Source organism: Hippichthys cyanospilos, chromosome 7 (genome assembly GCF_059441005.1).
Source record: "Hippichthys cyanospilos isolate Australia breed blue-spotted pipefish chromosome 7, RoL_Hcya_1.0, whole genome shotgun sequence".
NCBI classification, from domain to species: domain Eukaryota; kingdom Metazoa; phylum Chordata; class Actinopteri; order Syngnathiformes; family Syngnathidae; genus Hippichthys; species Hippichthys cyanospilos.
Window position 1 is genome coordinate 10,156,447 of NC_142375.1, and position 25,299 is coordinate 10,181,745.

Consider the following 25,299-nt stretch of genomic DNA (forward strand, 5'->3'; position numbering starts at 1 on the left):
AAACAATTAGAGCTGCTAGCGTTTAGCTTCAACATTTGTTTACTGACACTACAAGTGCTTGTGCCAAATGACTGCCACTGTCAGGCTCATGTGTGCAAATCAGAGGGTGCAGCATGCCCTTGGACGAGAAATATATGCATTCACCTTACGTGTAAACAAAGACTTTTCTGAAAAGTAGCTCGTTCTAGCTAACCCTACAACCGCATTTTACTGTAAATTGAGAGAATATTGCTGTCCGAAGAAAAACTTGACATTGGCGACAGGAAGTCCAAACAGACATCCACAATGTATCTGCATAAAGGGTGGGAATCTTTGACTGTCTCACGATTCAGTTTTGGGTCTACAATTAGATTCAGAATCAATTTCCAATTTAAAATGATTTTTGATTCAAAATTATATAGTTAACAATTTCGGCTTCACTCTGTACATGTATAAAGATGCACTGCTTTGTAAGACGGAATGACAAATGGAGAAATTAGAGTTTGTGAACCAGTTAGTGCCGAGTGTTTAAGAAAAAATGGACGCCTAAATTCTTTTTTTTTTTTTTTTTTTTTTAGTCCAACACGACAGTTGCCGTTCTACATAATATAACATCAGCCATCACTTTTCCACCAAGCATGCTAATTACGCCAGCAACCTTTCAACACAAGAATGTACTGCTACTGCTGACAGGTTGCTAGCTAATTTGCAGGCTCAGCAAAACGCCTTTATTCGAGCAACTGCTATTCAAGAAACAAGGACGAAGTTATTTACTGGCATCCAAACCAGCAAAAGCCAGCAAGCCTTTCTCTGAAAGGGGGTTTCTTAAAGAGGGCATGGTGGAGACCGCAATGGTTTAAAACAAAAAAAAGGCTTATCATGCAAGTCAGTTAATGAGATTTTCGAGACGTTTCGAGTACGTTTTTGGATATAGAATCCCCGAAAGGACTTATTTAACAGCATCTCAGCGGTCATACAGGGGCACGGTTTACCTTGGAATATGCTCGGCAATGTTACTGCAAATGGATCACCAAATCTCACAGGAGTTATTAATTGTACCAGCCTAATGTCTGCTGGATAAATTTAGGAAAGGTATGTCAATGTGCGTGGAAGCTCAAACAGGTGAGTATTTCATTTTCAAAATGGATTATCGACAAGAATGTTCTCAATAAACGGTATGTTAAAATTTTAATGCTTTTGCTCTTTTTATGTCTGGTTTGTAGTGTTAACAATTGCTGTTTTTTTTTAATATGAATTTGATCTTGTTGCTGAACAGGCCCGGCTGTCAAATTTTAAAAGTCAATGTGGCCCTCGAGCAAAAAAGTTTGCCCACCCCTGAGTTACACACTAGAGCTAACGCTAGAAACACGTGCTGCATTGTACATTGACAGCATAATTGTCTCACCGGTTCTTAGCATCATTAAACAACGAGTGAATATGATTGTTTTAAATGATGATGTTTAATGAGATGTTTGTAGAAACCTGATGTGATAATGTGATGTGGCAATAAAAACTGAATCACAAAGAGACATTGCTGAACTTCAAAATAAGGTTTGGTTCACACTGCAAGGCTTAATGCTCAATTCTGAGGTTTTTGTGAAATCTTTTTTTTTTGAGGTCGTTCACATTTCCAAATAAATGCGACCTATACGTGATCTATATTCGAATGCTAAACAGCCCAAAACTGTCCTGCATGCACACTGAGGGCATCGTGACATCACAGAGAGTGGGTGAGCTTCATGTGTTTCTGCCGATTAATGGCTGTCGAATGAATATTTTTATTCTGTTAAATTAAAGGAGTAAATTAAGGAGGGGAAGGTTGAGTTTTTAAAAAAAAAATTTTTTTTGTAATCATTTTTTTTAATCATGGCGTTTTGTGCAGTGCCAGCAACGTCTCTGGCCGTTCAGAATGAAGTCATATGTCAAAAGATCTTATAAGTATTTGATTTAGTAGCACTTACCCAAATGGCCTGGATCACATATGAAAACAATCTGGTCTGTGATGTTCACACTGCCATCAAAAGATCAGATACAGGTCGAATAGGGAAAAATAAATATATGAATGCATAAAATCAGAATTGGGGCACTTTTGGCTGCAGTGTGAACCTAGCCTAAAAGTGTACTTCGGTCATTGCATTGATGTCCATGTACTAATTGGCATCTTCATTTTGAGGGTGGCTTTCATAGCATGCAGTTGGCATGTAACATGATTCTGTTGTCTCTTCCTTGGCAACGCATGTTTGGCATAGTTAAGCAGAAGTCAACAGATAGTGATTATTTATTTTAAATGTATTATATCGATTTAGGGACATTTAGTTGAATTGTAGTTAATTGGAATCTTGATTTTTTTTTTTTTTTTTGTCAGTTAATTTTATGGCACACCCCTAATGTGTATAATTGCAACCCGCGATGGAAAAGCAAATTCACAACATTTAGACATATTTTCTCCAACTTTCGGTTTAAAACACAGGCACCAAGTGCAAAAGGACCACGTAGGCAGAAAATGTATTATTCAAGTGACAACGCAACAGACACACATGTGAGAAAAGCTTCCTAATGGAAGATGATAGCCAAAGCTTGTTTGACACACAATTTAACAGCTTTTTGTTCACACTGTAGGCGTGTTGTGTGCGTCTCACTGTTTGGCTGTCTGCGATCCGTTCTTTCTCATCCTCCCCTTCAAACCCCACATTCTGTGATAGCAACCTAAAATGAGACCACACACACACATCATATCTACATTTAAAACAATAAAACACTGTCAGCTTACTATAAAAGGATCTTAAAAGCATCTTAAAAATCATCTTATTGGCATTAATGATCTCTGTCATTACCATGGCAACCTTGGATCACATATTTTAATCTTATGAGTGAGCTCTAACTAGTTCATCTTAGTATCCAGGTGCGCCGTGAGAGATCATCGGCAGGGCTGCAAAAAAATCATCCAACTTTGTCTGCAAATCATTGTTTATTAATGACGATAGCTTGCATCATCTTTGTATGCCAGTAGTGAGGTGACTACTTTAGGTATTTAAGTACCAAAGTAATCGTAATTACTTAAGATACTAAAGAACTAAAGTAATTGATTAAAGGCATTAAATCACAGGTAATTACTATCAAATGTTTGGCGAAAGGAGGATCTAAAAATGGCAGGCACTAATTGAATCACATACTTAAGTAATCAAATTACTAAAGTACTAAAGCAATTGGTTACTTTACGTGGTAAAGTACTTAATGCATAATAATGCACATACAGCAATTAAATACTTTGAGTACTAAAGCCTTAAAGTAATCACTTACCTAAGTTAATAAAATGCTAAAGTAAACAATTACTTAAGTAACTAATCAATTACTTCATTCGGGACTCTTAAAAATACGTGGGAAAAAAAAAAAAGTTAAACCTGAACTTCAAAAACAATCATTTTTGTAGCTGCAAAGTTGTTGAGTAATTTTTGGATTTGTCTATAAATTAATCCCACTTCAAAAACAAACAAACAAACAAACAAACAAAGTGGACATTTGTGGTGGTAATGACTGTTCATTGAGGAGACATCTCTATGAAAAGAGAAGATCAAGGCATCAGCATCAGTTCAGCTAGCCAAAATGTTTGTGGAACGTGCATTAAAAGACAGGATTTAAAAAAAAAAAAAAAATCTGAATTGGGTATGATGCCCTGCAGTATGAACACACATTATTATGACATGGCTTGTCATAAAGAGAATTGCATCCGCGCAATATTGGATGGAGTAGTTTAGTGATTTTCAAAGCGTGGAACAGCTATTGCTGTAATAGTGGTAAACAAAAAGAACATTTTAGATCTGTTTGAGGATAAGCGGCTAAAAAAAATGGGTGAATGTTTTAAACTTTCACTGAGGTAGAATTTTCATTTAACTTTGAAATGATCCTGATGACCTCAGGTGAGGTCAGCCCTTATGCCACAAGGGGGGAATGTTGGCGAGGCTTCACGAATGTAGCGGCTCTAGTTCTCTTCAGGGCGCAATTCCAGGTCAACCATTTTCGCTGAAATGGTGCCAGAGGTTGCCAGACATTCATTCGGCTGTACTAAAATTTAGGCCTTCTGGTTCACTGTATTCTAATGCAGGTTATGATGGCAGTACTTGGAGAGTTGAGACTTTTTTTTTTTTGGTGGTGCTTGCTGTAAAAAGATAGAGAGCCACTTTTTTTTTTTTAATTGTACCATGTAGAACTATTCTACTCTTGACCCTTTCTTGAAGCTTGTTAACATGTACGGGTATGATCCTTTACACTTCACAGTAGGTGGAGCCACAGCATAAAGAGTACTGTTACTGGCCCTTTCGCAAAAACATACATGCCTCAATAAGCCTAGCTGAATTTGGCTATCAGCTATTGACACGCTGCTCTACAGGCATATATTTGCAAAAGCAATGTGTTTATATCACCTCGACTGAAGATACAGTCAAAGATGACTTCAAAGTCATGATCATTGTTTCATCGTGTCCCGTACAGCAGACAACAAAAAATGCTTAGCAGTAGAGCGAAAGCTCTTGCCAAGGCATGCATAATACACAATAACAGAACAATGTACAAAGTAAAAGGAATGGGAAAAAAGCGAGGAGATCAACATATGTTATGCATGAGGCATTAATTCTATGAACAAAGCAAGTCATCTATAGTTGGGCTGAGCTTGTACCTGTGCTTTTCCGACTCCTGAGAGTCCCACGGAGGGGAGCGTGGGCTTTGGGAATCTAGGAAGGATGGGGACAAAGGAGCTCCCTCCATCAACCATTGATCTCTCAAAGACTTTCTCTGGAGGAACACAGAAGAAGAGAAGAGGCATACACTAGAGCAGAGGAGTAGAACACAGTGGACTTAAAAGACGGCTCAATTTAGAGCAATTCATGAAAAGAATGTGCCTCAAAAGCTTTGGAGGTCTAACCATCTTTAACTGTAATGTCAGCACATCTGTGAGCTGACGTTGAATGTCAGTAGACCGCATATCAAATAGCATCAAAAGATTAGCTCGGCATGTGTTTTACCATTCCCTTTGCCTTCAATGACACTTTTAAATTGAGGAGCGAATGTGAGAACAGAGTAGCATTTCCACCAGAAGTTGCTCTGAAGTAATTGGAAAGTGTGGAGTCAGGATTCGACAACCTGTTTTTTAAAATGCGAAAGCACATGCAACGATTTATGTCGTAGTAGCAAAACTCATCTCCGAGAGACAGAATGGTAACACAACAAATTTAGAGTTTCTGGGCTCTCGTGAAAGCAACTTGAGGGACATCAAGTAAAAGAAAGAGGTTAGGTAACTTATACTCATTGTCCTTCGCAATCAAAAGTACACAATTTAATACTGCCTAGCTATTTTGGTCACCCGCACAAAAAAGCCAGAGAGCCTGCTCTCTCGGGGAGACAAAGATTATCAAGTTGGTTGAGGATTGTTGTGACTATCTCGGAAGAACTTCAAAATAAAAGCATAGAGTGCTGTTTGTGTCATATGTACCATGTACCTGTACCATTGGTACAGTTAATTTGGAAGGATTAAATGACTCCCTCACAATGTTTTGCTTTGACGATTGTACCGTGGCTTAACAAGCAACGCATTGTCCCGGTCGATTGCGAGAGGTTGGCTGCCGGAAATGTCGATCTAGGGGCAAAAATGTTTTGGCAGCCCTGCCCTGCTATATCAGCTAGTGCTAACACTGGAGAATTGTGGTTTATCATACAATGACAGTGTATCTGATGTATGGTTTATTAGCGTCCTTAATCAGTGGTTGATTATGACTGGTTTAATGCGTGTCTGTTGATGTTGGTAAAGATGTGAGTCGATGGCAATAAAAACAATTGCAGGGACTCAAGCTAGTCACTCTGCAAACACAGTTACAAAGACAAACTTCAAAATAAAAGCCTACAACGGCTATTGCATTGTTGTCCGTGTATTATGTTGTGAGTTTATTATTTTTAAGTTGGTCTTTGCAAACCGATTGGTAAGTCTTTTTTTTTTTTTCCTGGATCACCCACAGTCCTAGAAGAGTAGTGGAAGCTCAGCAGTGCTCTTTTTCCGACCAGATGAAAAGCTTAATAATACTTGGCTACCAAGCGACACCCCTGTCCTTGTGTCCATCACAATATCTGTTTTATGATTTGTTTCGGATTTAATTGTCTTACGGCCGAAATTTTAATTTAAAGGCATCACTTTATTAGCTTTTGTGTAAGTCTGAAATCTGTTCTCTCTTCTAGTCATAATTATCTGTGCCACATTCATATTCATTATTGTTTCCTCATGTGCTGTTCTGCTTCTCTCCTGCTGATTCCCTATCATCTATTTCATAAAGATCACTGCCTAACTGCAAGCCTCCTGCTGAAAAGAAAAAAGGGCTTCTGTTCTAAAGCTGCATTGCTTTGGCACTGCCTGGCTCCTTCTAAAATGGAAGATACTCCTTATAACACGCCTACAAATGAGAATTCATCTACCAAGACAAACATTGTGTTACGCTCATTGAAAATGACTTATTTAAGCCATTTTTCCCCCACTGAGCAAATGTTATTAGAGCACTTCAAAAGAGAGATGGATTGTAACATTTAATGAAAGTGATTGGTATGTATTTTTTACACACAAAAGTGTTCTGCTGGATCACTTTGTTTTTAATCCATGGTAGCAAACCACAGCTGCTTCTTACACTCATGACTAAAATTACATTCATTAAAACGGGTCCGATTTGGTGGCTTCAAATATGTAATCAAATAAAAGCGCTTTCATTTCAGGTAAATTACAATTGTCTTTTCATGCCAAAAAGCTGGCCATTCGGGTATAACAAAGAACAAAAATGGAATGAAAATTCTAATGATAGCCATTATTACTAATTCATTTCCAGCAGAACTCGTCACTCGTCTACATTCACTTGCATCGCTGTTCTTTCGGCTCAATGTGACATTTGGTGCTGGCGTTTCCAAGAGCAGTTCTGAGAGTGCGTTGTCCCAGGTTGTAAAGTTAATATTATGTAAGACAAGTTGCTATTGGCGCATGCAATCTATTAGCAAGAGCATACAATTTACAGTTTAACATTGGGGATCATGAATAAATCCGGCTCTCAGAATGATTCCATTGAATAGTCCATCTATTTTACTTATGTATTTATTTGTATATGAATTATGTAAAATGTGTTATGTTCACTAAAATAAACTATCAAAGAAAGGGAGACAAAAAAGATGCTATTGAAGTATTGATTTTGATTTTGAACTGCTATTTAACTAACAGATATCCATTCATCCATCCATTTTCTATAAATGCTGGGACTAAACATGCAGACATGTTCAGTCTGTTAAAGAGAGGATGTTGCTGTTGGCAGACAATTACAAAAAAACCCCCAGACTAATTAACTAAAAAAAATTATAAACTTCATATACCATCTTTTTGCATAAAGATCTGATGTTATTACCTGCGGCTTATAGTCTAGTGTCGCTTAAAAAAAAAACATTTTTTTGCTCATATTTTGCTGCTGCGGCTTGTATACCGGTGAGCCTTATAGTCCGGAAAATACGGTAATTGGATTCTGTTATATTCTACTTTGAGATGCACCAGTACACCAAAAAAAAAAAAAAAACAAACCAAGAAAAAACACTCTAACCATGCTTCTACAGGAACACTGCACACAGCAGTGACGCATTATGTTTTTCCACTTGCGTCTGAAATCTCCAAATCTCCACCTGAGCCAATGACCTCAGGTTTCCAAAATGTTTGCCCACTGTTACTGGCTACCTCCCTTTAACTATAATGGGCACAAAACAATCTCTGTCTTCTCCAACTGCAGAGAACAAGCTCCTCTCTGTTACCTTGGTTGCCCTCTGCATGCAGACTACCTTCAAACATTCTAGGATTGGCGTACACAGCGATGCTCCCCGCACCCTCCATCCCCCGTTTTTTTTTTTTTTTTAATTGCAATCAGCTGTCATTAACGGTGACATATTTAGCAGAAGGTAAAATACAGCAACTCGTTGATAAATTCTGCCTCTTGTGACTGCAGCACTGTTGTTAGCACTAATGCTGTGAGCTGTCTTAAAGGCAGAAGGAATTAGCTCATTAAATATTAAAGCGTTCTTCAACTTAGTTTTATAACTCCAATAAAGAATGTCAACAAGTTTGTTGATGGACAAAAATAATGGTTACTGACGCCATATACCCGCAATCACAATAACACATGCCGTGCAAGCACGCGTGCACACTAATAAAAAAGGGGGCACATTTTGATGAATGTGCCGAATGAGTAAGAAGTGGAAACGGGACTGCGGAAATGATGTGAAAACAATGGAGGTGCTCTGTGACTTGCACTGAGTAGAAATATTGCCATGGGAGCTGAGAGGTTCAGTGTATGTGTGAAAAAAAAAAAAGTAGACAGGGAAGGCTATCTGTTCTGAAACAAGCCAGAATGAGTCTACTGAGAAAACCGTGAGAGAGAGAAGCGAGACATGAAATAAGACGTCTAAAAAGATCCTGCTTAGGTGTCAGACCTTGAGCTGCTGCAATCTAAGTTTTTCCTCCTCCATCTCTCTCTTGGCTCGCTCCTGCACCTCCTGCAGACGCCGCTTCTCCTGGAGATGGCAGAAATTAAATTGATATAATAACAGAGTAGCCGGATTGAGTGGTTAATTGAATCATTTTTTTCCTATTCTTTGGAAATTATTATTCCTGTCTTGAAGCAAGTGAAGCACCACTGAGAGCAAATTTGGCTGCAAACAGCACAGGTGCTGTTAATTCATTCACAAGTTTCTATCTTAGCAAGCACAACAGGCAACTTTATTCTGCTGTTTATTGCAAGGCTGCAGCGTCTGTCGCTATTTCTCTGTTGAACTCTTTCGGTTGTCAATTGTTGTCTTGTAAAATACTTATGTTGTGTGCCAATGATGAGAATTCTCATCAAATGTGTGTTTTTTTTTTTTAAATGAATGAATAGCTAACACCCTTGACTAGCGTTTCACTTTTATTAAGCCAATTGAGCACTGTAGTGATGTGTAGTGATATGTTGTGTTCCTCATGCTGGATAAAAAAAAATCCAGGCCAAAAAAAAAAAACTGGAGAGAAGGGCAAAAACGCAAGCGATCGAGGCAGTCGGGATAAGTATGTATTGTGTTAGGCCAAATATTTAAAAACTAGATGAGGGTGTAGATTCTGCAGTTGTGAATACGCGAGACGTGTCATCGAAAGCCACTGCCGACATATATGGGGCATGCACCGTGGTTTAAAAGACTCTACATCATTTGCCAAAGAATCTAAAGGCGAAGTCACCGAAGCCGAGCCAGATACGTCAGACGAATGGATTTCGATACAGACCCATTAATAGAGCAGAGATCCATTCTAAGAATCTCCTATGAAACAGCGGAGGTCGATGTAGACTTACACTCTTTGGCTGCCTTAGCCAATCATGTTCTCACTTTCATATCCTGGTTTGTCGGCTTGAGTTACCACTGTTTATTACCGCAGCTATGCTAATGCTACTTTCACTCAGCATTTTTGATATCGTTTGAGGTAGTACGCTAACAGTAAGTCGAGCTAAAGTGTGGGTAAAGAAGGCAAACCAGTTGAACTTTCCCCCTCGTCCAAACATAGGAAGTAAGCTGTCTGGGAGTTTTTTGGCTTTTGAAAACGAGATTCTCATTGATATGAAATGACATACCCCACGTTGTGCTATTTATTACATATAACACATAATAGCTGAACGATTGATTTGAAATGAACTATTATCACTCAAAGGCAGTTAATTTCAAATCGGTCATCTTTCAAAATATTTTTGTGCATTTATACTATGAACAAAACTGTTTATATAATCTATAAAAATTGATATTTACCAAAATATTTTTAATTCATACATTTTAGAAATGTCATTTCAATACCGTGACATTTTAGTTCAAGGTTATCGTAACGTCAGATTCAGATATCGTCCCATACCCACGCACAAAAATTCAAAATAATTAATGTTGCAATTGTTAATTCTCTCAAATTTCAAGACTACCCGAGATTACCCTATACCATTAAAATATTGTATCATTGTAACATTATACACATGTGCTATAAAAACAATTTTAATTTCCCACATTGCAGATAAAAAAACAGCAGGTCTATAATAAATAAAAGTAACAACCAATCAGAGACTGACAACACAGGTACACACCTGCAGCTTAATGCTGATATGTTACCTTGTTACCCCAGAAAACGCCATTTTTATTAACTCCATTATTTATAATGGAGACTATTACACGTAATGTGATTTGAAATTGTCACCATTAATTTTCCCAATAGCATGTCTGTTATTATTAGAATTAAGAATGCATTTACCCTTTATTATCTACAGTATATCTAAGCATTTATGACATAAGCAATGGTGTGCATGCTGCAGTGGACAATTGTGTGCCATTATCACTCCAGATGTGGCTAAACTAAGAGGTTTACGTTGCGTTTCCTATATTCTCAATGATTAAAAAAATAAACCAGAGTTGCGGTAATTGGGTCGTGCTATATTGATTAATCCACTGCAAAGATGGTTAAGAATGTTAAACGTTACTTGAAATAGTGTCTGTAGAGTTAAAAAAAGGTTTTTGGATGGCTACAGGCTATAGACAAATTTCATTACTTGTTAGAGACGGTTGTTTAGAACGAATTGAAACTTAACCAGCATTTCCGAACTGATTGTATCGGGTTTTGGAAGTTCTACTGTGCTTCTATCAAGGCTCTGTTGATCCAAATATCAAAACACTAGCGCTCATAAGGCTGAATGCAGCATGGTGTTGTTTTCCACTCCTTTGAATTATGCATGAGCAACAAACAGCTCTTCTCTGTGGACTCACAGCGATGGCCTCTAGTCGCTGTTGGTACTTTTCCGCCTCATCCATCCTCACACCTGTGACACAGACAAAAGGGAGTGAAAAGGTTAAGGACCACAACCACAAATTGTCGAGGATGACTAAAAGATGACGAAAAGATGAGTTACTTTTTCGTCACGAATGGTTCATGAAACAATTTGTGGTTATGTGCATGTATGTACATGCCAAAAATAATCCCAATTCCATGATATAAACAATCCTATACAACAATACTAATGAAGGTTTGGGCCTACTTGCTGGCCCTTTATACCATGAACACCTTCCCCTCCAGTCAAATATGCTCTTTCCCCATCATGACAGTCTTAGGCTACTACAAGTAAATTTGTACAGGAAAGACATATTTGTTGCGAATGTGACAATATTTGAGCTGCCCTAAAACCCCACAAGTTTTAAACATCCCTGGAGACAATGTACAGGTTTTAAGCAATTTCTCCTATGTTCTACTCAATATCTCATTTGTTTATGATTTTTTTCCGAGTTTACTTTTGGTCTATTACAAAACACTTTGTTTGATTCAATATTAGGTGTTTGCAGGTTTTGATGAATCCCGATTCAAAATCCACATTCGGTCACATTTGGTGTACAAATAAAAGACCATTATTGCTACCAAATACCTTGAAAAGTGTGAAGGGGGGAAAAACAAAATCAAAAACTTTGCATATAACCTTATGAACAAGCTTTAGCATTCGAAGAAAGGTATGGAAAGCTCTAACCCACTCCTAGTTTTGTTTCAATATTACAGACTAGTCTTGCAGAAATGCCAAACTCATCCCTCATTTCTACATTCTTACTTGTCACACAACTGAAATACGTTCCTTGTGTAAAATGGAACAACAACAACAGCGACTTTTGAATTAAGAGATGAACATACAAATCAATTATCTGTAAATTGATTTCTAGGAATTATGCCATGGAAATAATTGAGTGCCTTGCTTAGCTGTAACCAGTTGTCCCAATTCATTTGGTGTCTATTCTTACAACTCTACAATGAATATGGGACTACCTCTGTTAAATTGTAATCTGTTCTAAAGGTCGAGTTACTATTTAACCAAAGATAACAGTTGGATCATTGATTGTAAAACTTCACTGGTGTCAATTGGAGAACCACCCGTTTAGTTCCAAATTCGAGTGTACTTAATCATATATTCTTTTCTACCGGTTCATTGTCGTCCTTCTTTTGTGTTTTAGGCCAAGCCTGTTATTTCCCTTAAGTGGTAGATCTTTCATGGCCATGGGGACTGTTAGTTATCAGGGTGATAAACACATCCAAGAAAGCACAATCCCCCACAGCTGTTTTGTGAGTGATGCAAATGTATGTCTATGGAAGCACAAAATGATCAAATAAGGATAATAGGAAGGAAAACCTCCTCTATAGGGGAAGTGTCAGATGGAGAACTGCAGACTTATATAAACAATACTAACAACAAAAGAAGGAGAAACAATCACTGCTGCGCGGAGTTGGCTTCCTACACATTATCTGCACCTTAGGGACAATCTTGCATCTCAAAAGGGTTACAGATGAGGCCAAGATAAACAAGCAGAGCCAATTGGCAGCTTTGATGAAGAGGTATTGAGGAGCTCCCTGAAGATGCACATTGACTCTGATAATTAGATGTAATACAGGATATAGAGCTGACATATACAAAAAGTTTGACAGAGAGGAAAAGTTGAGCTGGTCAGAGAGGGAAGATGAAGGAAAGGAGGTGGTGTTAAATAAAGTCTGCTTCTCCGAAGATCGTCATCATTAAGAGGTAAATTGAGGTCAATCAGCTCACAGAGAGTGGGGTTGTGACTTTACGTTTGGACTACATATATATATATATATATATATATATATATATATATATATATATATATATATATATATATATATATATATATATATATATATATATATATATGCATGCTGTGATCACCAGCTGCAGTTTTCTTGTGGGGCACAAAGGTAAAAATATCAGAATGCAGGAAGAAGATCATAGCGCTTATCTAGTGCAGGGTCATGGGAGGGAAAGGAAGAACATTAGTGTCAGTGGGAAAAAAAACAATGATATAAATATGTAACTGTCTTTCCCAATAAAAAGGGAAATCAAGGTTATTGGGCCTTTAGACACACACTTCCTCAACTAGCTAAACACTTTCATTTTAAGTTATCTCCTTCACTAAATGTGACCCAGAGGAGTAGGCAATACGGCCTCAATATTACTCAACAATATTTTAAGAATTTCAAAGTGATTCCAGCTGCATTCAGAAGGCTACCAACTGGACATTGTGACATTCTACGATGTATTTTAGTTTTTTTTTTTTTTGGGGGGGGGGGGGATATCTGCAACAACCAAAGTCATACTGAAGCTGGGGCTGTATAATCATTATAGACATCCATCCCAAGGACAAACTTGTTAATTTACTGTATAATCTTAAATCTAATCAAAAATAATTTCCAAATAGCAAATCGTAATGTTAGAATACATTTCTTGCAGTTTGTAATATATTTTTTTTAAACATACAGGTATATTCGGTGTGGAGGTGGGGGCAAGCAACTATGTTATTAATTGGTGGTTTTATTTACCACTGTCATCATAGCTTCATTGCACACATTCCTAATGTCCCAGGAGCAAAAACGTATATTTGCTCTCAGTGTACATATGAGTTTACTTATTTAAGGCGTATATTTGCCTTGGTGTGCGTGTGTGTGTGTGTGTGGGGGGGGGGGGGGGGGGGGGGGGGCATCTATATGCTTGCCGCTGTGACATTGACTCTGTGGGAACAGATGGAAGAACAGCAGGGTGTCAAGAACGAAGACTTAAGATTTGAGTTAATATTAACTTTACGCTTGAGGCTCTGAAATAAACAAACTTCATGTTGGAATATAAATATTTGGTCTTTCATCTAAAAGAGTGAGAAACGTTGCCAAAATTTACAAGAACATAATTTCGAGGTGCCAAATAAGGCGTTTTATTCTTCGATGGCAAAAAGACAGTAGCAGGAGTAATTGGCATAACGGACAGTTTGCCCAAAGATCGTGTTTATATCACGCCAGCGCCTCGCGCTGCTTAAAGAATGTTGAATGTTGTTGTTAAAGAAGTGTAAGTCTTAACAGGTGACATCAGCTTGCAGTCGAGGAAAGGCCCGACCCGAGCTTGAGGAATTCAAGTCACGAATGCTGGAAAGAGCAGTGCACTCAAAGCATATCTTCCTGGTGGGGTGAGGGCACAGGGGCTTTTGTGTGTGACTGGGAGGTGTGGCGCATAAAAACTGCTGGTCAAGCCATTTTGGAGTGCAGGCTTGGAGCTGGGAGAGAATAGCAGACAAAGAATAGCTGATGCCAAACCAACTTTTGCCAGTGAACGAGTGAAGGGTGGAACTGTAAAGCTACGATTAGACTAATCATCATCAGTGCCTTAACATTGATACACAAATTCAAGTGATTTGATAGACTGCTTCTAGGTAAGATTAGATGGACACAGAGGAAAGTTGCTTTTGGTCTTGTGAGAGATGGAGCAGAGGGAGCTATTAGAAAGGGCAAGGACATTTTCTTATGTGATGATGCAATTATCCAGCTGAGTGCCTGTTCTGCATACTTTATTCCTACACATGATTTTTTTGCCATATTCTATAAAAATGCAGAGAATGGAGATTATAACATGAGGAATTAAACATGCCGTTTATTTAGAAAAATTAGGTAGAGCAAGCATGGAGTTTCATAATAGTCTCAAAACAATGGAAGCAAATTTAAGTGCAAAATTCAACTCTGATCAGCAGAAGTGCTGTTGATTGTCTCAACCAGTTTGCTCTACATAAAAAGGACATATAAGTGTACTAAAAGATTATTATTTCATGCATGTTTATGCTAATAAATTGCACACGTTTGGTGTGTGTTTAGTGCGTAATCTACCTAGATTGCGATCTTCTATTAAAATCCAAAATAGCTGGTGAAAAATTGGGTGTTGAAGCACAGTTGCCAACAGATGTAAGCTGTTGAGATGTACTAAAGTAATCAAATACTTTTGTACGGGTACATAATTCACTTTGTACAATCCATTTTTAGAACTTCCTAAAGGCAAATACTCTAAAAAAAAAAAAAAAAAAGATAAAACAAATAACCCATAAAAACATGCTTTTGGACTTGAACGAGTTAACCCTTTACTAGGGACAGTGGCGGCTTTCGGCTGATAGTCTAAACAGGCAAAAACATCCAAAAGCGTCTATAACAGCCATTGCTTTAATTTACATCTAAATTTCTCTACAATCCTGAAAATTCTTGCCTGTTTAGGAATTAAAAATATAAAACATGTGCCTAATAAATGTTGTTTTTGCCCCCAAATGTAAAAAAAATGCAACGCAAAAAACGCAACTTACATTAAGTCAATCAGAAAACAATTAATTTCAAGGGAAATACCTGGCACAAATGAAACGAATGAAAAAGCTAAACGCATACAGGGCAGCACTATAGAACCTGATGAAGATAAGAAATAATATTTGCTAGCATGTTATCCACAGTCACAAGTTTTTGGATCAACAAAAACTAATTTTGGCCATATTATCATACGTCAACATTCTCACAAAGAAAAAGTACAACTTACAGACAACAAAGACAAAACAACGTGTGCCTCACGGGCTTGACTCCTCTCAAAACTACACCATCCTTCTCACTACAAAATGTAATATCAACAGCGGCCAGAGGCGGCGCCAAAAAACAAAGATCGAGCCAAACAAAGCACAAATTAATGAATGTTAATTTAATTCAGTTCCAAAAAATTATTTCGGGTGTGGCCCAGTACCAATTGATCCATGGACATATACCTGGTGGTCGCGGACACGTGTTTGGGGACCCTTGCTCTACAGTATCCTAACTCATCACAACATTTTTTAATATTAAATGACAATGAATGCAATAGGGAATGGGCGAGAGTTTAAGAAATATTAGCAATTTACTTGTATTTTACATTGATGATTGCACATTGAAGATGATCACTAATAACACAGCAAACTAATCTGTCAGTAAAAAATAAAACGAAAATTGGTGAGTTTCCTCAGATAATTCAAGGGGGTTTAAATAATTAAATCACATATTTAAAATATAATCATCTGTCACCACAACACCATGCTTTGCAACTTCAAATAGCACATCAATAATGCCCCAAATGCATGCTCGAGGCTGTACACTAAATGGCGAAATATCATACAACAGGAATGACAACTCTCTGATATAACGAAAACAACTGGGCCGCAAGAATATATCTGAAGTCCTCCCAAATAGTTTTACATGTAAAACATGAAGAGATGGGGTCTTCCAAGGCCACAGTAAACTGTACACATCCTTCTACACTTGCACTTGGGAAAAGGAAGTGCACCAACAACACTGTCCTGCAGACACTTGGCAACCAAGTGCAATCAGAGTAACCCTGATCCCTGAACCTGCACATCCTCTGCTTTTGTCACTGTCCGTTGCTGAGGAAAATATAGACTTGTGTAGACAAACGGCAACCCATAAAACTTGAGAGAGGCATGGAGAAAATAAGAGGCAATCAGTATCTTTAGGTCATAGGTTAATGCAGGAGCATGAGAACAGCAGTTAAGTGCATTTCACGCTGAAAATTTCAGATGAGACTAAAAAGACATCAATGAAATCAATTGATTAAAGGTCTTAATTCATTAATCCCTAATTTTTTCAAATCTGTTGACAGCACTAGGAGTAACCTGTTTGTTCTGAAGTCCTGTCCAAATTAGGTCATACCACACGAGGGATGATAAAATTAGAAATAGGTCACATGTAGTATAAATCTGTCATAAGTGTTGAGACAACAAAATCCTCTGTTGTGTCAGACTGCTGTGCCCAGTCTGATCAGATAAAAGGAGTATAGACTAGGAATGGGAATGGTAAAAGTTTTCACTTAATTCACATGACGAGGCTATTGAAATGATGGCCAAGTGCAAACCTGAAAAATGTGAACGGTTGAATAATCAATTCAATGGGGAAAATCACATTGCTTTTTGTGCAATTTGGTTCTAAACAGATCTTCTGGACTGGAGTAGATCTCACTGTACTTAGAGGTAAAACCTACATGCAAAAGTTACATTTGGTAGATTGGTAGAACATTTGGTTGCAGCCATGTCAGTCCTATTCAAATATGACTGACACAGCACTTCATAGATGGATTTAAATGTCTCCATGTTGCCCTTTAAATAGCACCCATTCTGGGCACGCTCGAAATCACGAGCCATGTCAAAGTGTCCATCTGCCACCCACATTTGAACATGTAGTGTGGAAGGATTTTGCTAAAGAGAATCAATTTCACAGCCTCTGAGCTGAGGAGTCGATTTGAAGTGACGGCATGATGATGCTTTTGTAAAAAATCTTAGTCAGCCTCCCTTCAAATCAGCCAACATTAATACGGTCATCTTCGACGTAAATAGTCATGATGGAACCAGGTTACAAAAAAATAACCCACTGCACATTTAAAATGAGTGATTTTGGCTAGCTAATTCATTAAGTGTGATTAACATTCCAGATGACCTGTAAATCCACTTTAAATGGATCACAGTGTTGCATCAGTATAACCAAACGCTTTTGCCAAAACTGATTCATTTTTTTAAAAATGCCCATCAGGAAGTTTCCATGGAGAAGCCATTTCATGTCTGCACATAGGGAATATTCATGAATTATTGGATTCGGTTTTAAATAGATTTTTTTAAAAACTATGCGTTGTAATATGTTAATGGGATTACAAGGGGCATACTGTAATTATTTGTTAACCAGAGCCTGTCCCAGCTATCTTTGGGCAGTCGGCGGTCGACTCTGAACTGTTTGCTAGCCAGTTGCACAGCATACTAATACAAACAACCATTCACACTTACAATCACACATAAGGACAATATAAAGTGTCCAATATACCTACCGTGAATGTTTTTGTAATCTGGGGGAAACCAGAGTGCATGAAGAAAACCCATGTGACACGAGAAAACAGAATGGCTCCTGTGCGGAGCTAGAAAAGAACCCACCACCTCCACATGTTAAGCGGACATGCGAATGAGTCTGACATCATGCCCCCCACTGTAGATATCACAATATAAATTTAAGGATAAACATAATTTTAATCAGTAATACATTTAAAAATTCAAACAATTAATTCAGAGATCTTTCAGATTGTGAGAAATTTAAGGAATTTCCTGATTCCATCCATCCATCAATCCATTTTCTAGAGCCGTAGGCTTGCTGATGCCTATCCCGGATGCACCCAATCGCAGCCAAGGACAGCACATCTGCCATGCATGTTTTTGGAGTGTGGGAGGAAGCCGGAGAACCCACGCGAGAATGCAAGCATTGAACTCGGGACTCTGACCTGTGAGGCAGATGTGCTTAACACTCTCCCACCAAGCCGCCCTCCCTGCTTCCTAAACTATAATTTTTTCCTTGAACTGTGCTTTCGAATGTTTTGGAATACATGAATTCTGACTACAGCTTTATCTCCTAAAACTTTGTGTCCAGACAGTCGGGGCTCACATGATAAGCGGGTGAGCAGCGGCTTTTAAATGTGAGGAGGAACTCTGTATGTGTGTGTTGGTTGTTCTGCTCTGCCAATGAATGCGGATTACAAGCTCGCAGTATTTTCATGGGCACACAGACAGCGTGACGGAAAAAAATCTGTCTAGAAATGCTGACTGAAGGTCATTATCATGAGTCATCTGCCATGCAGGATCGTTACAAACCAGTGCAACAACTAATGATCATTTTGGTAATCAGTTAATCTGTTCAATGATGAATCAGATTTAATAATAACTGTTTTAATTCTTATGTGTTTATTCAAAACCATGGAATTATTTAAAATTGACATGAATGAATTATGATTCAGTTACTTATTTGGTCTGTAATATGTCATAAAACAGCCAAAGATTCAACAAAGATAATCTGTATGCTTTCATGGAGGACTATAGAAATTGAGATAACAATTACTGTTGAGGGCAGCAAAGTGGAAAAATGGTTAGCACATATACCTCACAGTTCCGAGGTCACAGGTTTGATTGCAGCTCTGGCTTTCATAATGAGTTTGCATGTTCTCCACGTGCCTGTATGGATTCTCTCTGGGCACTCCGGCTTCCTTCCACATTCCCAAAAACATGCATGGTAGCTATATTTGACGTGCTAAAATGCCCTCAGGTGTGTTTTTGAGTGTGAATGGTTGTTTGCCTATATGTGCCCTACAACTGGCTGGCAACCAGTTCAAGGTTGTCCCCTGCCTACTGCCCAGAAACAGCCGAGAGAGGCTCTCGTGCGCCCGCCATCCTAGTGAGGTTAGGCAGCTATGGAAAATGGATGGATGAATGGATGGATTATTGTTGAGAAGCAAAAGTTGGAGGATTTGGAAAATTTCAAGGTCAAACAGGATATCCATATTTCATCTTAAGAATTACAAAAAAGTGCTGTCTATTTTTCTGTCAGATAACATTACATATTTTAAACAGAAAAAAGGGGAGGGAGACACAATGTACTCAATGAAAAAAGATGGAAAGAAAAAATACACCCCCCCACCCCCTGAATAAAAAAAAAACAAAAAAACTTGTAAAACAGGCTTTTCACAGAAATCATTCAAGACCTCAGTGGGGAAGAAGAAATTAATAGGATAGCCTTAGGTGGGAGTGTTGCATTCAGTAGGGCTAAGACTTTGCAGCAGCTGTTCTGACAAGTTCTGACAAGGTAGCTGAAGATGTGACACAAACATGTTGGCACCTATCGATGTAATAGAAACCTCAGTGATGCAATATGCAGCTCACAAAACGGCAGCTCCCACGTGCATTAGTCAGTACGTGTACATACAACTTTGAGATACAGTAGATGTGACAATCAATGAAAGAATCACAATTCCTCTCCAAAAGAGCAAAAAGTGGCTTTGAATATGAAGTACCAGATTGAGATTTGTATGATGTGTGAAGGGAATCATATATTAGGTTGTTATCATTATGTTCTTAGTTCATTGTTACCCATTTATGCAATCCTAGTTCATCTTGACCCTGTCCTTAGATAGAACTGTTGACGCACGAAAGTGTGAGCCGGGACCTTGGCCCAGCTGCCGGTGGCGCCCGGCTGGCTCTTTTGTTGTGTCTTGTAATCTGCTATGCTTCTATTCAATAAAAGCCGGGGGGAACGGCTGGGCAAGTGGAAAACTGGCGTTGGAAGACCCACGAGTTACATTTGCTCAAGCCTTTTTTCCCTACGCCGGCGTAGAAAAGTCAATCTTGGCTGGTCTGAGTTACTCTTTTTGCTGTTTAAGCAGCTAGGCTTGTCCTAGTCTTCTTTTCTGAGATTTCTCTGACATTCTAACTTGGTCCGTTCGAGCCGGATGGTTAAGAAGCCTTCTCTTCGGTGGACGATCGACGACAGCTGAACCAATCGGTATACCGTCGGAATCCGTTGGATTCTGGAAGCCCTCCTTTCCACGAGGCCAGACGTCGGACACCGCTCACCGGAGGAACGCAAACACCATCCAACGAACCAGAGTGACTCGACCAGCGGAGAGATTGCAAGAACAAAAGGTCAGTCTGACGAGTCTGAATTGTCCACCGGATGTTGAACGTGCGGTCCATCGGACCTTAAACGGGCGGTCCATCGGACCTTAAACGGGCGGTCCATCGGACCTTAAACGTGCGGTCCATCGGACCTTAAACGAGTGGTCCATCGGACCTTAAACGTGTGGTCCATCGGACCTTAAAAGTGCGGTCCATCGGACCTTAAAAGTGCGGTCCATCGGACCTTAAACGTGCGGTCCATCGGACCTTAAACGAGCGGTCCATCGGACCTTAAACGGGCGGTCCATCGGACCTTAAACGTGCGGTCCATCGGACCTTAAACGACCGTCTTGACGGGTTCAGTCTGACGAGACTGGCTGGTCCATTGGACCTTAAACGTATAGTCAATTGGACTTTAAACAAACGGCCTGACTTAAAAAAGAGAAAGTTTAACATCCGGTGCACAGTTGCTGATCATTTTTGTGATGTATGAGTGTGGAATGAATGTGGAGTGGTTGTCCTGAGTGACGGGAAATCTAAAACTGGTGAAACGGTCGTGAGTATAAACACCTGGGGATATCCGCCTTTCGAGGTAGAAGCTCGGTATCCGACACGACACCAGGCACGTAGCATTTCTCCCGTGACGAAGGAAACATAGTTAATCATGAGGAAAAAAAAAAAGAAATAAGTCCTCCGAGGCCGCAACTCGGCCCAAGGAGGCAAAATGGGAAAAGGAATGTTGTTGTTTTGTGGATGAATCGAAGGAAAAAGTACGTCGGGCAGAGATAGATAGCAGAGAAAGTACTAAGTATGTGGAAAAATGGAAAATCCAATACGGTTTTTCAGGAGACGTGGATGATTGTGGTGGATTGGAGAAAGTGTTGCGGAAGTTGTCATTGAAGGACAGGGAAAGGATTGAAAACAGTGATGGTTAACAGTGGTTTAAATGCAAGGCTTTAGTTGATAGAGCCAAACCGAAACGACCATGGAAGGTGGCCGAGAAAAAAAGGAAAGCAGATGATGATTTGACCGCAGCCACTAACCTGTCGGCAACTAACACAGCCAGACAGTAAACCCAAATTAACGGTGGAAAACAGACACCAACAATTCGTACCTGAGTTTACCACCATATTCTTAAACCCAGACACCTGAGGTTTTCAGAGGCGGAGTTGACAACCAGGCAAGACCGTGGCCACGGCAGTAAGACCCTTTTCGGGACTGGGTCTCAGCTCCACATCTGAGTACTGAGGGTTGACATGAAGCCAAAGGAGTGAAGCCATTTGAAATGGTGTGTGCAAAAAGTGTGTCTTGTACGTGCTTAACAAAGTCCGCATATACGTTGTAAACTGCATGTTGTGTGATGTGGACCTGCGTGTGTATCTGTCAGTTTGCTGGTGTGTAACTATTGGTGTGTTACATGTTTGTATGTTAGATTGTTAGAAATAAACAATGATATTTGTTGAAATTTGGCTAAAATACATTGTTAGATCGGGCTTGATCTAGTCTGCATGGTTAAAAGTCAAAATGACAAATTTGGGATGGTTTCAAACCTGAGGTTTGTGGGCAGAAACTGGTCCATTCACAGGGTTAATTCTCAGCACACAGGTGAAATGAGAAAAAATGGAAAAATATATTATGGGATCAGTTGAGACTAAATTAAGAATTAGGATGTTTCCAAATGCTAGATTAACTGGCAATGAATAATTAGTGGTTGAAACACAAATAAAATACACAAAGTTGTTGTGTTGTATGTGAGGCTATGCCAGGGGTGGATAGCCAGATGACGTTGAATTATAAATGTTGTGTTTTCATAGCTTAATAACATGTAGGCATGTTGTCGTATGATAGCCAGCTTGGGAGACTGTGGTATGAAAATGAGAAGTGATTGTGAGTGTAAGTTTGTGAAGCTTGCTCTGTTGAAATCTTCACACAGTTTGCTGCATGTGTTGCTCTTATTGTTGTTGTCATAGTTGTGGGAATTGTCGTTTTTGCTAAAGTTGATTTTGTTGTTGTTGCTGTTGTTGTTCTTCAAAGTGGAAAATATTTGTAACTGGCAAATTGATAGAGACCACTGAATTTGTTAGAACAAAGCTGAAGAAAAATTTCAAATAGCAAAATCGATAAAAGAGAAAAAGTTGAATCTGGAAATAGCAGCAGCCACTAAATGACCTGTAGAAAAAATAAAACAGCCAAGTAGACACCAAACAAAGCTGCTTGCGAGAATTGCAGATAACAGGACAAACAGAGGCGCGGAGAGCAGGGGTGGCAATCAGAGGCCTCTGCCTCCCCTTTTTGACCGTGACTGCGACCTTTTTTTCGTAATTTATCCTCCACTTTCTGAAAACAGGAATGTGACCCTTCTCTACCAACCACACCTGTATAGAAAATTGCATAGACGCGTGATAGGGAGTTGTATTTCATGATCCAAGTAGCAAACCCTGCATGTTAAGACAAAAGGAGGCAAAAAGGACAGAATTATTTTTGTATACTGGCCCTGCAAAATACAAGTACGCAAAAGCGGAAGAAAGCCTGGCACCTTACAAAATATGAATTTAAAAGGTAGAAGATTGATGCCTTATATGTAATAATTGTTTGAAGAGATTAGCATGATAGGATCAGGTCTTACAGTAAAATAGATTCAACTGTGCAAAAGGAGGATGAACCAGTTGATATGTTAATTGTTTGATATAGTATAGTTTGCAAGAGTTTTCTAAAAACAAATCGCATTATGGTAGATAATGGATAAACAGGCTGAACATATTGACAGCAGCTGAGAAAATGCAAGGCTAAATGGAACTATACGACAAACAAAAATGTAGATGTGAGTGACCTCCAACACTCAGAGATTAGATAAATCGACTATTCAGCGGAGAGTGGAGTAGAAGAAGAAAAGTAGAAGAATGTAGGGGAGAAAACAGACATTCTGGTGTGATGGAGAAGAGGAAGTGCGTTGTGTTGGAAACAGGAATTGTGGTAGCGGAAAAAAAGGATGTAAGAGAGAGTTGAAAGACAAAATTGAATGCATAAGGATGTTGGCGTTGTGGCAAGAAAGATTTTGGGCAAGTGGAAACAAATGGAAGAAGGTTGGCAGAACTAATGAGATAAGGATGGCAGAATTGTTACTGACAGACAAAAGGAGGCCATTGCGAAAGCCCAAAAACTCAGACTAAAAGACAAATGATGTCATTTTTGAGGCTGATGAATTATTGTAGCATATGGATTCCAAAATTTGTTTTGAATTGACTAGGCCACTGCTTGATATCAGTTATGAAAAAAGCTGACGAGGCATTTGACAGTATGAAATTGGAATTGGTTTAATTCATCCGTATTGACACTACCGGATTACAGCAAACCATTTGAGCAAAGAGTGACCGCTAAACAGGGATTCATGACTTCAGTTTTGTTGCAGAAGCATGACGGGAAACTGAGGCCAGTCAAATTTTACTCTGAGGAATTGGATGCAGTTGCTGGGCTGACTCCTGAAGGCGTTCAGGTGGTGCTGGCCGCAGCATTGGCTGGGGAGGCTTCAGTGGAGGTTGTGTTGTTTCACTCCCTCACGTTGAGGGTTCCCTATGTATTTGTTTTGTTGCTGGAAACCCCCCACCCCAAAAAATGACACTCTTATCGCCTGCATGACATTTATATTGCACCGCGGTTCTTGTATCACAGGGACACATTATAATTGTTAAATGTGGAGCATCAAACCCAGCGACACCTTTGCCCACGCCTGTAGACGGCACCCCACACGACTGTGGAAGCCACGCCCAAATTCCCACCGAACCATCTCTGACATGATGTTATGAAAATTTAAACTGGGAATGGACTGGATCGTTTCTTATTTCAGTTATTGTACAAGGTTCTATTATTCCAGCGTTCTGCCACTCATATGATGAGTCTATTAGCTAGTAGATTTTCTGCAATAGCATTGAAAGGATGCACAGTTCCATTCAATGAAAAGGGCGATTGGTGCAAACAGCCTCCAAAAAAATAGAAAAATAATACAGTTAAGTAATTGTAACATGTTTTGGATTTCTTTTAAATTCTTTGTTTAACCATCCAAGTGAATTGAGAGATTTGAGTCACTTTACTTGGTTTGTGGTAGGCCTCGTCTTAATAAACATGATCAAACTTCAACAGTATTTTTAACAAATAATTTTTTTCTGAAAAAAAAAAAAAAGTGGGTAAAGTAGAGCGATGCTCCCTACATATAAAAAAGTCAGTCGGATTTAAAGTCGCGACAGTCTGTTGCAAGCATTAAAATCATGCAAAATGACTTTGTGCAGTTTTTATGTGACTGAAACCTGGTTATAATGTGTGCTACCAATGTCCAACCAACAAACTCTGTTTCGGAATAGAAACAATGAACTTAATTCAAAATGGGAGATTTTCTTTCCTCACACTGGTTTGTAGCTCAATCATTACTGAAGAAGCTCATTAAATCCAATACTAGATTTGCTAAATTAATGCTTAATGAATTTTCTGATGCTTGTATTGTATGATGTGTGCCATTATTCTAAGTTAATCCTTCTCCCTGCAGTGTTTGACCCAAGATTTGTGTGTGCAAGCTTTGTGTGGTTGTGCGTGTGTATGTGTGTGTGCGCGTGTGTGCGCTTGTGTGTGTGTGTGTGTGTGTGTGTCAAACAGGTTTGGAGAGGAATGCAGTAAGTGTTATCTGCCCTCGCCTCAGTTTCCCTATTGTAATTACATCAAAAGCCCGTAGGCCAGTTTGCCAGATGTCACACAACATTAAATAGGAAGCGCTTAAAATTTTTATTTTTTATTTTTATCATATCATCAATTAAATCTTTCTTGAGTTAAAATACTCCCAAAGATCAATAATTATGAGGGTGCTATACTGAAGCCCGATTTGTGAAAGTAACCATACGAATTTCACGTTTGAAAAAAAAATATTAGTTGCACTGTACACTGTATACCTGATGCTGAGGTGGGGGAGGAAATCTA

At 39.0% G+C, this 25,299-nt stretch overlaps 1 protein-coding gene across 2 annotated transcripts in view; it reads right to left on the minus strand.

Moving 5' to 3' along the window:
• Positions 1-25,299, minus strand: part of palm3 (paralemmin 3) — a 38,969-nt gene that overhangs the window by 4,374 nt on the left and 9,296 nt on the right. For both annotated transcript variants that reach the window (XM_088419409.1, XM_088419408.1), the window contains exons 2-5: positions 10,801-10,853; positions 8,470-8,550; positions 4,652-4,767; positions 2,619-2,685 (exon numbers count right to left, since the gene is read on the minus strand). In XM_088419409.1, coding sequence (XP_088275535.1) covers positions 2,619-2,685; positions 4,652-4,767; positions 8,470-8,550; positions 10,801-10,845 — 309 coding nt within the window. In that variant the 5' untranslated portion in view covers positions 10,846-10,853. The remainder of the gene's footprint in view (positions 1-2,618; positions 2,686-4,651; positions 4,768-8,469; positions 8,551-10,800; positions 10,854-25,299) is intronic.